This window comes from Gymnoscopelus microlampas (genome assembly GCF_963454915.1).
Source record: "Gymnoscopelus microlampas genome assembly, chromosome: 2".
NCBI classification, from domain to species: Eukaryota; Metazoa; Chordata; class Actinopteri; order Myctophiformes; family Myctophidae; genus Gymnoscopelus; species Gymnoscopelus microlampas.
The window spans coordinates 62195310-62212236 of record NC_139939.1 but is presented as its reverse complement, the minus strand read 5'-3'; the positions used below and the strand labels follow the sequence as shown (position 1 = coordinate 62212236).

Genomic DNA, 16927 nt, shown 5'->3' with positions numbered 1-16927 from the left:
GTCCAGAAACCTGTCTACCAGTGACATCATCGTTAGGCAGGATTTTTTTTCCCCAAAAAGATAAAAAAAAAAATATTTAGATTTTTATTAAGGCGAGAACAATGGGATCTATTATTGCATTGCAACTTTCCAGGAATACAAAGCCTGCAGTTTCTATTAGCTTGAATTCCCCATCGATGATGTCACTGGTAGACGGGTTTCCGAACTGTCTACAGCCCTCCTCTGAGACACAGACTGATTAGAAAAAAATGGTACCATTTTATCTTGAGCATTAGTGAGGACCTATTATATGAAGATATGTTGAAAAGTGGTGAAGTCGTCCTTTAAGGTAAAGGTGTGTGTATAGCTTTAAGGTAAAGGTGTGTGTATAGCTTTAAGGTAAAAGTGTGTGTATAGCTTTAAGGTAAAGGTGTGTGTATAGCTTTAAGGTAAAGGTGTGTGTGTATAGCTTTAAGGTAAAGGTGTGTGTATAGCTTTAAGGTAAAGGTATGTGTATAGCTTTAAGGTAAAGGTGTGTGTATAGCTGTAAGGTAAAGGTGTGTGTATAGCTTTAAGGTAAAGGTGTGTGTATAGCTTTAAGGTAAAGGTGTGTGTATACACGAATCCACGGCGCGCTGCCCTGCGCGCAGCCATTGCTGCGCGCCGTGGATTTGTGTATAGCTTTAAGGTAAGGAGTAACAAACTGGAGAAGAGCACAGGCCATGACACTTACGCCCTGTTTAAAATATAGTGAAAGAAAGATCTACAAGCTCACAATGCACAGACAGACAGACAGACAGACAGACAGACAGACAGACAGACAGACAGAGACACAGACAGACAGACAGACAGACAGAGACACAGACAGACAGACAGACAGACAGACAGACAGAGACACAGACATACAGACAGACAGACAGACAGAGACACAGACAGACAGACAGACAGACAGACAGACAGACAGACAGACAGACAGACAGAGACACAGACAGACACAGACAGACAGACAGACAGACAGACAGACAGACAGACAGGGTGGAGTGCAGTATATAAACAGTATAATTTAATGAGGGAGAAGTTGAAAGCAGCCGAAACAATCTAAAAATAAACCCAACACCATGGACACACTTAGACATGTACACATTCACACATGTACACACATTCACACATATACACACATATACACATATATTACTATCACAATATAGATCTATTTAACACTGTTACTGAACAAACACTCTATAGCAATGATTACTATCACAATATAGATCTATTTAACACTGTTACTGAACAAACACTCTATAGTAATGATTACTATCACAATATAGAGCTATTTAACACTTTTTTACTACACACTACACACTACACACTACACACAGAGAGGTCTCATTCAGAGACATGTTTCCTGTGAACTAAACCACTGAGTCAGCACTCACACACTACAGTATAATAACACACCATAATGATACAGTGTGTGTGTGTGTGTGTGTGTGTGTGTGTGTGTGTGTGTGTGTGTGTGTGTGTGTGTTACCTAGCAGCATCAAGACAGCAGAAAACAGAAAGAACTTCATTTTCCACTGGAGAAAAAAACCTATTAAATGAAAAACAAGTTTAAATGTCTGAGAGAAGAGAGGAATACTTCTCTCTTCTCTTCTCTCTCTTTCTCTCCTCCCTCTCCTCTCTTCTCTTCTCTCTCTTTCTCTCCTCTCTCTCTTTCTCTCCTCCCTCTCCTCTCTCCTCCTCTTTATTCTTCCTTTTCTTCTTTTTTTTCTCTTCTCAGTGTAACAGGAAACACAGCCCCTCCCCCCGGCACGCACACGCACACACACACACACACACACACACACACACACACACACACACACAGAAAATGTGTGGGAAATGTAATTTCCTGTCCAGAGTAGACAGTAGGAGAGAGAGAGAAAGAGAGAGAGAGAGAGAGAGAGAGAGAGAGAGAGAGAGAGAGAGAGAGAGAGAGAGAGAGACACTGACAGACAGACAATTTTTGTGAAAAGTCAGACTTCTGATAAACACTTTGTGTGTGTGTGTGTGTGTGTGTGTGTGTGTGTGTGTGTGTGTGTGTGTGTGTGTGTGTGTGTGTGTGTGTGTGTGTGTGTGTGTAAACTCTTGTTGTGTCGACGCCAATGGTTGTCAAAGTGTCAAAAAGATTTGTTCAAACTCTCAACGAGACACAATTTACAAATTAATTTATGTTTTGACATCCGGGTATCCGGGACGTAAATGAAATGAAGTTCATGTGCTTCCGTGTGAACCGTCCTATCAGCGTCCTCGCTCAATGTTCTGTGATTGACAGCGAAGGTTGGCCATGGATGGTGATGCAGCCGACCAAAAACGAACGGCAGCCATTTTTTCTGACCGCTGTTTTTGGTTTCGGTTTCAAAACTTTAAAACGCTCTCAAACTTCTTTTTTGAGGCACGGAATTTACTTTTAAGATATCGTTTGGATAGAATGTAGTTGTTTTACTTCATATATGTGGTCAATTAATCATGACAGAGCCTTTTTAAAAAAAAAAATTCAGAGAACCGGCAGGGGCGGGCAGTGACAAGTATGTATAAATATATGTAAGTAATGATAACAAATATATGTAAGTAATGATAATAAGTAATGACACTAAATATATGTAAGTAATGATAATAAGTAGTAATGATTATAAATATATGTATTGGATAAGATCAATTTCAGTTCAACAACAAAGATTCAAAATGGTGGAATTATTAAAACTTGGAACGTTTTATTATGTTATAATAAAAAAACAAAAACACCAGGTCAGTGATGAGGTCAGAGCAAGGTGTGACATCACTGCAAGATTGTAACGAACAAAACGTTATTTTGCTCTGCCAACGTTTATGTCAGAGCAGTGCTTCTCAAAGTATGGTCTGGGGACCTCCAGGGGTCCTTGAGGGGGCTCCAGGGGGTCCCCAGCAAAATGAGTTAATATAACATCAAAATACAAAAGCTTGTATTGTTGGGGTGAAATACTCATTTAAGAGCATCGTTAATCACGTTGTAGCGCCCCCTTGAGGCTGGGTCTTAAACAGCACCATTCATTAACGGTCCTTTGGCGCCCCCTACAGACTGGATCTTTAACATCATTCATTAACGGTCCTTTGGCGCCCCCTTGAGGCTGGACCGTTGAGTCTTGCCCTCCTTCTGTCCCATCACGCGGTAAAGTTTCTTCTTCTGCTCTTTCATACGGCCCAGTTTCTCCTCTTCCTGTTTGTCCTTCTGCGACAGGAAGTCCTTGTGTTTGGCGCGCTGCGCCACGTTGCTCTTCTTCTTCTTGTGACCGTGAACCGTGGCCAGAGCGTCCAGCAGTGCTGCCACCTGGAGGACAGCGCACAGAATGACACGCTTAGTTAATCCATTAAAACCGGGAAAGCTTCAGATATACAAGTTCACAAGATGTGTACCTTTGTCTCATAGAGTTAGGGTTATATGTGTACCTTTGTCTCATAGAGTTAGGGTTAAGTACCTTTGTCTCATAGAGTTAGGGTTATATGTTTACCTTTGTCTCATAGAGTTAGGGTTATATGTGTACCTTTGTCTCAGAGTTAGGGTTAAGTATCTGTGTCTCATAGAGTTAGGGTTATATGTGTACCTTTGTCTCATAGAGTTAGGGTTATATGTGTACCTTTGTCTCATAGAGTTAGGGTTAAGTACCTTTGTCTCATAGAGTTAGGGTTATATGTGTACCTTTGTCTCATAGAGTTAGGGTTAAGTACCTTTGTCTCATAGAGTTAGGGTTAAGTACCTTTGTCTCATAGAGTTAGGGTTAAGTACCTTTGTCTCATAGAGTTAGGGTTATATTTGTACCTTTGTCTCATAGAGTTAGGGTTATATGTTTACCTTTGTCTCATAGAGTTAGGGTTATATGTGTACCTTTGTCTCATAGAGTTAGGGTTAAGTACCTTTGTCTCATAGAGTTAGGGTTAAGTACCTTTGTCTCATAGAGTTAGGGTTAAGTACCTTTGTCTCATAGAGTTAGGGTTATATGTGTACCTTTGTCTCATAGAGTTAGGGTTATATGTGTACCTTTGTCTCATAGAGTTAGGGTTATATGTTTACCTTTGTCTCATAGAGTTAGGGTTATATGTGTACCTTTGTCTCATAGAGTTAGGGTTATATGTGTACCTTTGTCTCATAGAGTTAGGGTTATATGTTTACCTTTGTCTCATAGAGTTAGGGTTATATGTTTACCTTTGTCTCATAGAGTTAGGGTTAAGTACCTTTGTCTCATAGAGTTAGGGTTAAGTACCTTTGTCTCATAGAGTTAGGGTTATATGTGTACCTTTGTCTCATAGAGTTAGGGTTAAGTACCTTTGTCTCATAGAGTTAGGGTTATATGTTTACCTTTGTCTCATAGAGTTAGGGTTAAGTACCTTTGTCTCATAGAGTTAGGGTTATATGTTTACCTTTGTCTCATAGAGTTAGGGTTAAGTACCTTTGTCTCATAGAGTTAGGGTTAAGTACCTTTGTCTCATAGAGTTAGGGTTAAGTACCTTTGTCTCATAGAGTTAGGGTTAAGTACCTTTGTCTCATAGAGTTAGGGTTAAGTACCTTTGTCTCATAGAGTTAGGGTTATATTTGTACCTTTCTCTCATGAGGTTCTCTGATGACAGAGGGTCTTTCCAGGTCTCTGGGGGTCTTTCCTTTAGCTCTGTCCAGTTTAGGTTTGCTCTTGAAGGGCAGAGCTTTCTGCAGCTGTCTGGGAACGTGCAGCGGGTTGAAGTGTCTGGGGGCTCGAACCACCGGCTGGAAGGTACGGGAGAGAGAAGTTAGCATCATAAAGTTAGCATCATGAAGTTAGCATCATGAAGTTAGCAGAATGAAGTTAGCATCACTGGCTAAACGTACGGGAGAGAGAAGTTAGCTTCACTAGCTAAGCGTAGCCTACAGCAGAATGAAGTTAGCATCACTGGCTAAATGTACGGGAGAGAGAAGTTAGCATCACTAGCTAAGCGTAGCCTACAGCAGAATGAAGTTAGCATCACTGGTTAAACGTACGGGAGAGAGAAGTTAGCATCACTAGCTAAGCGTAGCCTACAGCAGAATGAAGTTAGCATCACTGGCTAAACGTACGGGAGAGAGAAGTTAGCATCACTAGCTAAGCGTAGCCTACAGCAGAATGAAGTTAGCATCACTGGCTAAATGTACGGGAGAGAGAAGTTAGCAACACTAGCTAAGCGTAGCCTACAGCAGAATGAAGTTAGCATCACTGGCTAAATGTACGGGAGAGAGAAGTTAGCATCACTAGCTAAGCGTAGCCTACAGCAGAATGAAGTTAGCATCACTGGTTAAACGTACGGGAGAGAGAAGTTAGCATCATGAAGTTAGCAGTAGTTATATTTACCATGTATAAGAGTCAGTTTTAGGTGTTATATTTACCATGTATAAGAGTCAGTTTTAGGTGTTATATTTACCATGTATAAGAGTCAGTTTTAGGTGTTATATGTACCTTATATAAGAGTCCGTTTTAGGTGTTATATGTACCTTATATAAGAGTCAGTTTAGGTGTTATATTTACCTTGTACAGGGAGTCAGTCTTGGGCTGGTTCCGGACTCCCAGATCGTGCTTCAGTTGTCCCAGGGTTCTCATTCCAGTCCAGGTGTCTTTGTGTCCAACAGGAAGTAGCAGTGATGTCACAGGGTTGTAGAGCTGAGGCACCGACACAGGAAACCAGGAGCGCAGGAACACGATGTCTGGAAGCAAAAACACCTTAAATGTTAACCCCCAAAACACCTTAAATGCTTATTTTGTTATTTAATTTTCAAATAGTTTGTCTGGCTGCGGTTTTAAACACATACACAGATCGACCAGCAGAGAGCAGCAGATCGACACCTCCATCACTCGCTCGACCCCCCCCAAACAGGCTCAAACAGTCCATACGTCATATCCGGATGTGACGTTTTCCTTCGCTCGCCGATGGAGCTTCAGACCGTTGTGATACACGACGACGATAACTGTTCATCACCCAGACTAAAGAAAATAGAAGTGGAGCTCTCCGTTCGTTTTTTATACCGTGTGAAAAAACGTATTGTTCCCTATTCTGGCCTTAAATGACCACAAAAGTGTGAAACAGTGAATATCTGCCCACGTTGTTAACTAAAACAGTGAATATCTGCCCACGTTGTAAACTAAAACAGTGAATATCTGCCCACGTTGTTAACTAAAACAGTGAATATCTGCCCACGTTGTAAACTAAAACAGTGAATATCTGTCCACGTTGTTAACTAAAACAGTGAATATCTGCCCACGTTGTTAACTAAAACAGTGAATATCTGCCCACGTTAACTAAAACAGTGAATATCTGCCCACGTTGTTAACTAAAACAGTGAATATCTGCCCTGCTTGTGGGAGAGTGGGTGAGAACAGTAACTTCCGGGATGGTATCAAGGTGCCATAATCAGAGCCATATCAGAGGAATAACACAGACAGACAGACAGACAGACAGACAGATCTTACCACTCATCAGCAGCCTGTCTTCAAACGTGGCTCTGAATGCTCCTGGGGGCGTGGCCAATGCCTTCTTGATTTGACCTCTGACCCCGGAAACGGTCCTGACCGACGCTTCCTCAAACTTAGCGACTTCCAGCAGTGTGTTGAACATGCCCTGTGCACACACACACACACACACTTTAGGATTTTGCCATTTTAAACTGTACGCCTAAAGCCGGAAAAAAGCAGATCTACAAGCTCACAATGCGTGGGTTAGGGTTTCACCTTAATAAAGGGTAGTGGGTTAGGGTTTAGGGTTAGGGTTTCACCTTAACACATTGATTGCCTAGATCGAGATAACTCATTTTTAGAATCCATCGCTTGATTGCCTAGAACTCGTTTTTAGGTCTTTTCATTGGAATAAGGTAGATTGCAATCTTCCACAACCTGTGTATTAATATTATGCTTCTACGATAAAAGAAAAGTCACATGATCGTAAAAGTCACGTGATCTGAGCAAAACACTACAAAGTCGGGTGCAGAGTCACAGTCCTTGTGTCATTCAAAACAAACAGCGAGCGAGCAGAGAAAGAGAGCGAGAGACAAAGAACGAGCGAGACAGACAGAGAAAGAGAGCGAGAGACAAAGAACGAGCGAGACAGACAGAGAAAGAGAGCGAGAGACAAAGAACGAGCGAGACAGACAGAGAAAGAGAGCGAGAGACAAAGAACGAGCGAGACAGACAGAGAACGAGGAGCGATCGAGAGAGAAAGTGTGGGAGAGGTGAGAGTAAGATATATATATATGTGTATATATATATATATATATATATATATATATATATATATATATATAGTATAGTAGTACATAGATATATAGGTGAGATAGTTAGGCGTACATATGTATAGGTGGGAGTCGGGAGTATCGTTTTTAGGCGAGAGTAGGAAAGATGCGAGGAAGGAAATGCAAGGCCAAACGGCCTCGGGACCCAAACACAAAGGACTATTCTGTAGACTATGTCCTTCACTGCTCCCTCGGGACCACCACCACGACCTGTGGAGGACTTGAAGCCGTCGGCGGTGGCGTCTTTCACCGCTCCCCCGCGACCACCGTCGCCACCTGGGGGATCCAAGGAGGTGAAAGCGGCGTCTCTCACTGCACCCGAGGGATCTGAAGACGTGAAGCCATCTCTGTCGGTGAAAGACACCTATGTCTTCACGTCATCAGAACCCTCGTTGCGACCACCTCCGCCGCGACCACCTCCGCCATCGGAGGGATCCGAGGAGGTGAAAACTGCCCCCGAGGGATCTGAGGAGACATCGGTGTCTTCGACCATAACGGAAGCCTAAACAGCAACCACCTCCGCCACCACCCGCGGAGGTACCAGACATCGATACCGGGGACCCGGTGCGTCGTAGCGGCAGACCGAGGACCGCGTCGTATCGCCCAGAGCCAGACCCAGATACTACTGACGGTGAAGAGACCTCCGATTCGGACTGCTCTGGCAGCTGGGAGCCAAGCCCAAGGAAACAATGTCTGGATCCGTTTACCAGTGGTCAGAATGAATATATATATATATATATATATATATATATTTAGCGGCACTAGTTGCTCTATACCTGACTTTGTCCGTCAACGTTCTGATTGGTCAGGTGCGTACGTCAACAAAGTGATTGGTCAAGCTTCACGTGACACGTGGCTATAAACACATTATAAACACATATCGATGACAAAATGTATCAAAGGCGCCGCTACCTTCACACAGGGTGTGATTTTTTTCATCATATTTTAGCTTTTGGTTGCACTCTGAAAATAGCAGATCTACAAGCTCACAACGCCTAGCGCTGCAACGCGTTGTGAGCTTGTAAATCGGCATTTTTTTTTACTTGATTTGTATAAAGTCTGTGGGCCACTACTTACTTATATCAACTTTATATCAACATATAAAATGGCACCAAACAATTCAATCGCATCACAATGTAGTGCTTTTATATTGTTATGATCATTGAATGGTGCCATTCTATATTTTGATGAATTGAATACCTTTGAATGGTTTCATCCTTTTTAGACAAATTGTTTGACTGGGCCTGTAACAACTGGAGGTGTGTGTAACACCTTATTTATATATGGACAATGTAGGAGCCCGGTGTGGATTTCTAGGATATTGCACTCTGGGTCAGCCAGTTCGGGGGACCCGGTGCGTCGTAGCGGCAGACCGAGGACCGCGTCGTATCGCCCAGAGCCAGACCCAGATACTACTGACGGTGAAGAGACCTCCGATTCGGACTGCTCTGGCAGCTGGGAGCCAAGCCCAAGGAAACAATGTCTGGATCCGTTTACCAGTGGTCAGAATGAATATATATATATATATATATATATATATATTTAGCGGCACTAGTTGCTCTATACCTGACTTTGTCCGTCAACGTTCTGATTGGTCAGGTGCGTACGTCAACAAAGTGATTGGTCAAGCTTCACGTGACACGTGGCTATAAACACATTATAAACACATATCGATGACAAAATGTATCAAAGGCGCCGCTACCTTCACACAGGGTGTGATTTTTTTCATCATATTTTAGCTTTTGGTTGCACTCTGAAAATAGCAGATCTACAAGCTCACAACGCCTAGCGCTGCAACGCGTTGTGAGCTTGTAAATCGGCATTTTTTTTTACTTGATTTGTATAAAGTCTGTGGGCCACTACTTACTTATATCAACTTTATATCAACATATAAAATGGCACCAAACAATTCAATCGCATCACAATGTAGTGCTTTTATATTGTTATGATCATTGAATGGTGCCATTCTATATTTTGATGAATTGAATACCTTTGAATGGTTTCATCCTTTTTAGACAAATTGTTTGACTGGGCCTGTAACAACTGGAGGTGTGTGTAACACCTTATTTATATATGGACAATGTAGGAGCCCGGTGTGGATTTCTAGGATATTGCACTCTGGGTCAGCCAGTTATAAAATATGTATTTATTTTATTCTGTATCTATTTATATGCATGTGATTTATTTGATTATGTTGGCGATGCAGCCGATGAATTTGTTGACTTGTAGATCTGGGTTTTTTTTTTGGGGGGGAAGAGGTAATGTCATGACAACAAATGTGTTGATACAGTTATGGGTCGACATGAGGCCATGTCAACAATGATTTTCAAATCCCTTTGATGGCTTTAGTTTTTGGGGTGGAGGCCAGGTGCAGCGAGGCCCCCACCATCATAATAAAATTCATCAAAGGGGACTAAGGTCACCTTATGTCCACGACATCAACAGTGTTTGATCTTGTTTACTTTCAGACGACGAATATGTGTCTGATGGTGCAATGGAGTCGTCATCTCATCACACACAGTCTGAAAGGGTTTAGGGTTTCACCTTAACAAAGGGTAGTGGGTTAGGGTTTAGGGTTAGGGTTTCACCTTAACAAAGCAGGTGTTCTTGAAGATCTTGTACGGGTATCCAACCAGCTTCAGCTTCTTCACGATGGTCACTGACTTATCCAAGTCCAACACCACTCCTGTGGCTGCGATACGGAAACTAGACTGCAGTACAACAAAATGAACATTAACTGCAGTACAACAAAATTAACATTAAAACACACATAACTGCAGTACAACAAAATGAACATTAAATACACATAACTGCGGTACAACAAAATGAACAAAACAAACATAAAACTAAATGAACATTTAACTTAAAACACACATAAAACTAAATGTAAAACATGAATCCAAGTCCTACACTTCTGTGGCTGCGATACCTAAACCAAGACACTGTAAACAAAATAAACAACAAGGACTGATCCACCCAATCAGCAGCCAGTTCTTTCCTATGGAACCCAGTATTTTCCAGACAACATTTACAACCGAATGATACATGTAGAATAATTAAATGATTCATTGGTATCGAATCATTATGATTCATTGGTATCGAATAATTAAATGATTCATTGGTATCGAATAATTAAATGATTCATTGGTATCGAATAATTAAATGATTAATTGGTATAGAATAATTAAATGATTAATTGATATAGAATAATTAAATGATTCATTGGTATAGAATAATTAAATGATTCATTGGTATAGAATAATTATGATTCATTGGTATAGAATAATTATGATTCATTGGTATAGAATAATTATGATTCATTGGTATAGAATAATTATGATTCATTGATATAGAATAATTATGATTCATTGGTATAGAATAATTATGATTCATTGGTATAGAATAATTATGATTCATTGGTATAGAATAATTAAATGATTCATTGGTATAGAATAATTAAATGATTCATTGGTATAGAATAATTAAATGATTCATTGATATAGAATAATTAAATGATTCATTGATATAGAATAATTAAATGATTCATTGGTATAGAATAATTAAATGATTCATTGGTATAGAATAATTATGATTCATTGGTATAGAATAATTAAATGATTCATTGGTATAGAATAATTATGATTCATTGGTATAGAATAATTAAATGATTCATTGGTATAGAATAATTAAATGATTCATTGATATAGAATAATTATGATTCATTGGTATAGAATAATTAAATGATTCATTGGTATAGAATAATTATGATTCATTGGTATAGAATAATTATGATTCATTGGTATAGAATAATTATGATTCATTGGTATAGAATAATTAAATGATTCATTGGTATAGAATAATTAAATGATTCATTGGTATAGAATAATTATGATTCATTGGTATAGAATAATTATGATTCATTGGTATAGAATAATTATGATTCATTGGTATAGAATAATGATGATTCATTGGTATAGAATAATTATGATTCATTGGTATAGAATAATTATGATTCATTGGTATAGAATAATTATGATTCATTGGTATAGAATAATTAAATGATTCATTGGTATAGAATAATGATGATTCATTGGTATAGAATAATGATGATTCATTGGTATAGAATTATTATGATTCATTGGTATAGAATAATTATGATTCATTGGTATAGAATAATGATGATTCATTGGTATAGAATAATGATGATTCATTGGTATAGAATAATTAAATGATTCATTGGTATAGAATAATTATGATTCATTGGTATAGAATAATGATGATTCATTGGTATAGAATAATGATGATTCATTGGTATAGAATAATGATGATTCATTGGTATAGAATAATTAAATGATTCATTGGTATAGAATAATTATGATTCATTGGTATAGAATAATTATGATTCATTGGTATAGAATAATGATGATTCATTGGTATAGAATAATTAAATGATTCATTGGTATAGAATAATTAAATGATTCATTGGTATATAATAATTATGATTCATTGGTATATAATAATTAAATGATTCATTGGTATATAATAATTAAATGATTCATTGGTATAGAATAATTAAATGATTCATTGGTATAGAATAATTAAATGATTCATTGGTATAGAATAATTAAATGATTCATTGGTATAGAATAATTAAATGATTCATTGGTATAGAATAATTAAATGATTCATTGGTATAGAATAATTAAATGATTCATTGGTATAGAATAATTAAATGATTCATTGATATAGAATAATTATGATTCATTGGTATAGAATAATTAAATGATTCATTGGTATAGAATAATTAAATTATTCATTGGTATAGCACTAACAACAACTGATAGAATAATTAAACTTACTTTAGCTCCTCCTACTGACTGAACCGCTAGGAATCCAGTTCCCTGAGGTGTGATGGGACCTGGACACAGAAACACACTGTTAGACATCACCTACCTACCTACCTACCTACCAACCTATCTACTTACCAACCTACCTACCTACCTACCTACCAACCTACCAACCTATCTACCTACCTACCTACCTACCTACCTACCTACCTACCTACCTACCTACCTACCTACCTACCTACCAACCTACCTACCTACCAACCTATCTACTTACCAACCTACCTACCTATCAACCAACCTACCTACCTACCAACCTATCTACCTACCAACCTACCTACCTACCTACCAACCTATCTACCTACCAACCTACCTACCTACCAACCTATCTACCTACCAACCTATCTACTTACCAACCTACCTACCTATCAACCAACCTACCTACCTACCTACCAACCTATCTACCTACCTACCTACCAACCAACCTACCTACCTACCTACCTACCTACCTACCTACCAACCTATCTACCAACCTATCTACCTACCAACCTACCTACCTACCTACCAACCTATCTACCTACCAACCTACCTACCTACCAACCTATCTACCTACCAACCTATCTACTTACCAACCTACCTACCTATCTACCTACCAACCTACCTACCTACCAACCTATCTACCTACCAACCTATCTACTTACCAACCTACCTACCTATCAACCAACCTACCTACCTACCTACCAACCTATCTACCTACCTACCTACCAACCAACCTACCTACCTACCTACCTACCAACCTATCTACCTACCTACCTACCAACCAACCAACCTACCTACCTACCTACCAACCTACCTACCTACCTACCTACAGTACCTACTGGTGTGATGGGACCTGGACACAAACACACTGGCCCTCATTTATCAACGCAGTGTATAAACCAGCGTATATTTTTCCATATATTCGGCCGACATGAAGATTGAAGAACCAGAATACGACCAAAGAAGACATCATGAAAAGCCAATAAGAAAGAGTTTCCCTCGCTTGCCACACACGCACACGCTCCTCTCTCTCTCACACACACACACACACACACACACACACACACACACACACACACACACACACACACACACACACACACACACACACACACACACACACACACACACACACACACACACACACACACACACACACACACACACACACACACACGCCCGTAGCGTATTGTCACGTAGGCTTGTAGCCTACATGAATGACATATTATGATACCAATCACATCGGCATGAATGGAATACGTTTGTATATTAATGTATTTAACCCATACCGAGCAGTGCGTGTTCGAGTTACACTAAAATAAAGCTGTCATGTAGGCTATTCCCATTTCCCAGTGAGACTCGGACCGTTGGACGGGCGAGTCCCGTCCCGCTCCGCATTAATGAGAGATAGCCTGGAGAGAACATTAATGAATGAAGGCTGGTGTGTTGGACCATGCAGGGTTAAATGTCTGATCTCCCGGTGGCCATGAAAATATAACAGCAGCGCCGCCTGTTAGACCGCTGCTCGCGCAGAAGCGTGCTCTAGCAGAAGCGCCCGTATATTTTGAAAATAGCAGATCTACAAGCTCACAACGGGTCGCTGGCTTGCGAGCTTGTAGATCTGCTATTTTCAATACAGACAGATCTACAATCTTATCTGAATGACTGTTAAAACAGTTTGTTTAAATTACTTTATGAAATGTTATATTTTCACAGGGATTATGTATTAGTGTAGATATACAAACTTATGAGTGGATTATGTGTCTAGATGCCTCTCAGACAGTCAGACAATGTTGCTCCGCAGGTCTAGGATGGAATAAACGGGTGCAGCCAACGTCAACAACTGGTCCCGACCAGACGTGAGATCTCAGCCTACGGTAGGATGAAGCCCACGATATTGATGAATGCCGAAAGGTGATCTCGCCGTACGCCCATTATTTGGGCTGCACCGCGTTGATAAATGAGGGCCAGTGTTACACACAATACACACCACCACATACACACTCTATCTAACTAATACACTGTTACACACCACCTAACTATCGAACTACCTACTAGGGCTTTCACCAACTAGTATAACCGCTAGTCCACTAGCAGAACCACTAGTGGACCAGTAGAACCACTAGTGGACCAGTAGAACCACTAGTGGACCAGCAGAACAACTAGTGGACCAGTAGAACCACTAGTGGACTAGCAGAACCACTAGTGGACTAGCAGAACCACTAGTGGTTCGTGGACTAGCAGAACCACTAGTGGACCAGCAGAACCACTAGTGGACCAGCAGAACCACTAGTGGACTAGTAGAACCACTAGTGGACTAGTAGAACCACTAGTGGACCAGCAGAACCACTAGTGGACTAGTAGAATCACTAGTGGACCAGCAGAACCACTAGTGGACCAGTAGAACCACTAGTGGACCAGCAGAACCACTAGTGGACCAGTAGAACCACTAGTGGACCAGCAGAACCACTAGTGGACCAGTAGAACCCCTAGTGGACCAGTAGAACCACTAGTGGACCAGCAGAACCACTAGTGGACCAGTAGAATCACTAGTGGACCAGCAGAACCACTAGTGGACCAGTAGAACCCCTAGTGGACCAGTAGAACCACTAGTCGACCAGCAGAACCGCTCGTGGACTAGTAGAACCACTAGTGGACCAGTAGAATCACTAGTGGACCAGTAGAACCACTAGTGGACTAGTAGAACCACTAGTGGACCAGCAGAACCACTAGTGGACCAGTACAATCACTAGTGGACCAGTAGAACCACTAGTGGACCAGTACAATCACTAGTGGACCAGTAGAACCACTAGTGGACTAGTAGAACCACTAGTGGACTAGTAGAACCCCTAGTGGACCAGTAGAACCACTAGTGGACCAGTAGAACCACTAGTGGACCAGTACAATCACTAGTGGACCAGTAGAACCACTAGTGGACTAGTAGAACCACTAGTGGACCAGTAGCGCACTCTGCCCAGCCTCATTCCTCGCCCCTCACTCACCACTGTCTGAACTGAAGTAGTAAGGAAAGGAATAACCTGCCCTGCAAACTTTGTAACCAAGATTTGCTGTTGTCATCTTGAATACTAGAATCCACATGTCAGAGGGTCTAGAAAACCATTAGAAAACCAGCGCTAGTTAAGAGGCAGGGCAAAAATAATTAACACCAGCTGTGAACGCTTCTGTTTAATTGTGTGTGTGTGTGTGTGTGTGTGTGTGTGTGTGTGTGTGTGTGTGTGTGTGTCTTTCAAAAATGAAACTGAAAGTGACTTCTTCAAAAGGAAGGAATGGCAGACCTAATATTAATGCATTATGGCTGTGTGTGCAATAATGCAACTGCAGACATTATAATACCTTCTGCTAGCTAGGCTATTCAATATTAGTTTTAATTTCTTGAATATGGCAGGGTGATGTTTTGAGGCATATTGTATTTTATTACTACACAATAGTAAATCAATAATTCTACACAATAAATAAATATGTTTTAAATAACTGATCTCAATATGGACCCATTATAGTTATGATAAGTTTTGCCATAATCATGTAGCTCTACAACAGAGTACAACAGGGTACAAAAACACTTTAAAGAAAATGTATATATTTTTTTTTAATTAATAATTTCCGGCTATTCGGTTTTCGGCCAAGTGTTTCCTGTATTCGGTATTCGGCCAAGAATGTTCCATTCGGTGCATCTCTATTAAATAAACATTTGATTTGACCTCTTATTTTTTTACCATTTTGGAACCGAAATATGGAACCGATAGGAACCGGATCCGATAAGCAGAACCGGAACCGGACTCGTAAAAATCCTAACGATACCCATCCCTAATTACCCCAGATAGACGCTCCACAGAGCATGTGTTGGGGTGTGTAGTACAGTTTGTGTACATTGTATTCAGTGTGTATTAGCCCAGATAGACGCTCCACAGTGCATGTGTTGGGGTGTGTAGTACAGTTTGTGTACATTGTATTCAGTGTGTATTAGCCCAGATAGACGCTCCACAGTGCATGTGTTGGGGTGTGTAGTACAGTTTGTGTACATTGTATTCAGTGTGTATTACCCCAGATAGACGCTCCACAGTGCATGTGTTGGGGTGTGTAGTACAGTTTGTGTACATTGTATTCAGTGTGTATTACCCCAGATAGACGCTCCACAGTGCATGTGTTGGGGTGTGTAGTACAGTTTGTGTACATTGTATTCAGTGTGTATTAGCCCAGATAGACGCTCCACAGTGCATGTGTTGGGGTGTGTAGTACAGTTTGTGTACATTGTATTCAGTGTGTATTACCCCAGATAGACGCTCCACAGTGCATGTGTTGGGGCGTGTACTTCAGGAGGCGGTGTCGTCCGTTGTGGTCTTGGATGTGGAACAGGGGGAGGGTCTGGAAGCGTCTCCACCCTAAAGAAACGATCAGAGGGTCTCTGGTCTTCAGGATGCGACCGTGCCAACGGTGCTTCTTTAACCGCATCTGTCAGGATTCCAGAAACAGCCTTTTATGACAAATAATACACTTTAACATTCATTTATAATAGAAGACAGATGAAGACGAATGAATCATAATTATTATCAACATTTAATTATTCTATACCAATGAACCTGATCTAAACAATATAGCCTTAAAACCAAACTCAGGCTCTACAACAGCAATGTTAAGTCTGTCCTGCTATATGGCTCTGAGTGCTGGAGAGTAATAAAACAGGATATGAGAAAGGTTGACGTCTTCCACAATAGCTGCTTACGAAGGATCTGCAACATCTTTTGGC

The 16927-nt window shown here is 40.5% G+C and overlaps 2 protein-coding genes across 4 annotated transcripts in view; both read right to left on the bottom strand.

Moving 5' to 3' along the window:
- The window catches only part of vstm4b (V-set and transmembrane domain containing 4b), a 16444-nt gene extending 14784 nt beyond the window's left edge, over positions 1-1660 (bottom strand). For both annotated transcript variants that reach the window (XM_084084452.1, XM_084084453.1), the window contains exon 1: positions 1511-1660. In XM_084084452.1, the coding sequence (XP_083940578.1) occupies positions 1511-1550 (40 nt within the window). In that variant the 5' untranslated portion in view covers positions 1551-1660. The remainder of the gene's footprint in view (positions 1-1510) is intronic.
- A 1047-nt stretch (positions 1661-2707) lies between these two features.
- Positions 2708-16927, bottom strand: part of bms1 (BMS1 ribosome biogenesis factor) — a 53583-nt gene continuing 39363 nt past the window's right edge. For both annotated transcript variants that reach the window (XM_084081254.1, XM_084081255.1), the window contains exons 18-24: positions 16452-16632; positions 12139-12197; positions 9868-9990; positions 6465-6612; positions 5526-5701; positions 4592-4753; positions 2708-3325 (exon numbers count right to left, since the gene is read on the bottom strand). In XM_084081254.1, the coding sequence (XP_083937380.1) occupies positions 3098-3325; positions 4592-4753; positions 5526-5701; positions 6465-6612; positions 9868-9990; positions 12139-12197; positions 16452-16632 (1077 nt within the window). In that variant the 3' untranslated portion in view covers positions 2708-3097. The remainder of the gene's footprint in view (positions 3326-4591; positions 4754-5525; positions 5702-6464; positions 6613-9867; positions 9991-12138; positions 12198-16451; positions 16633-16927) is intronic.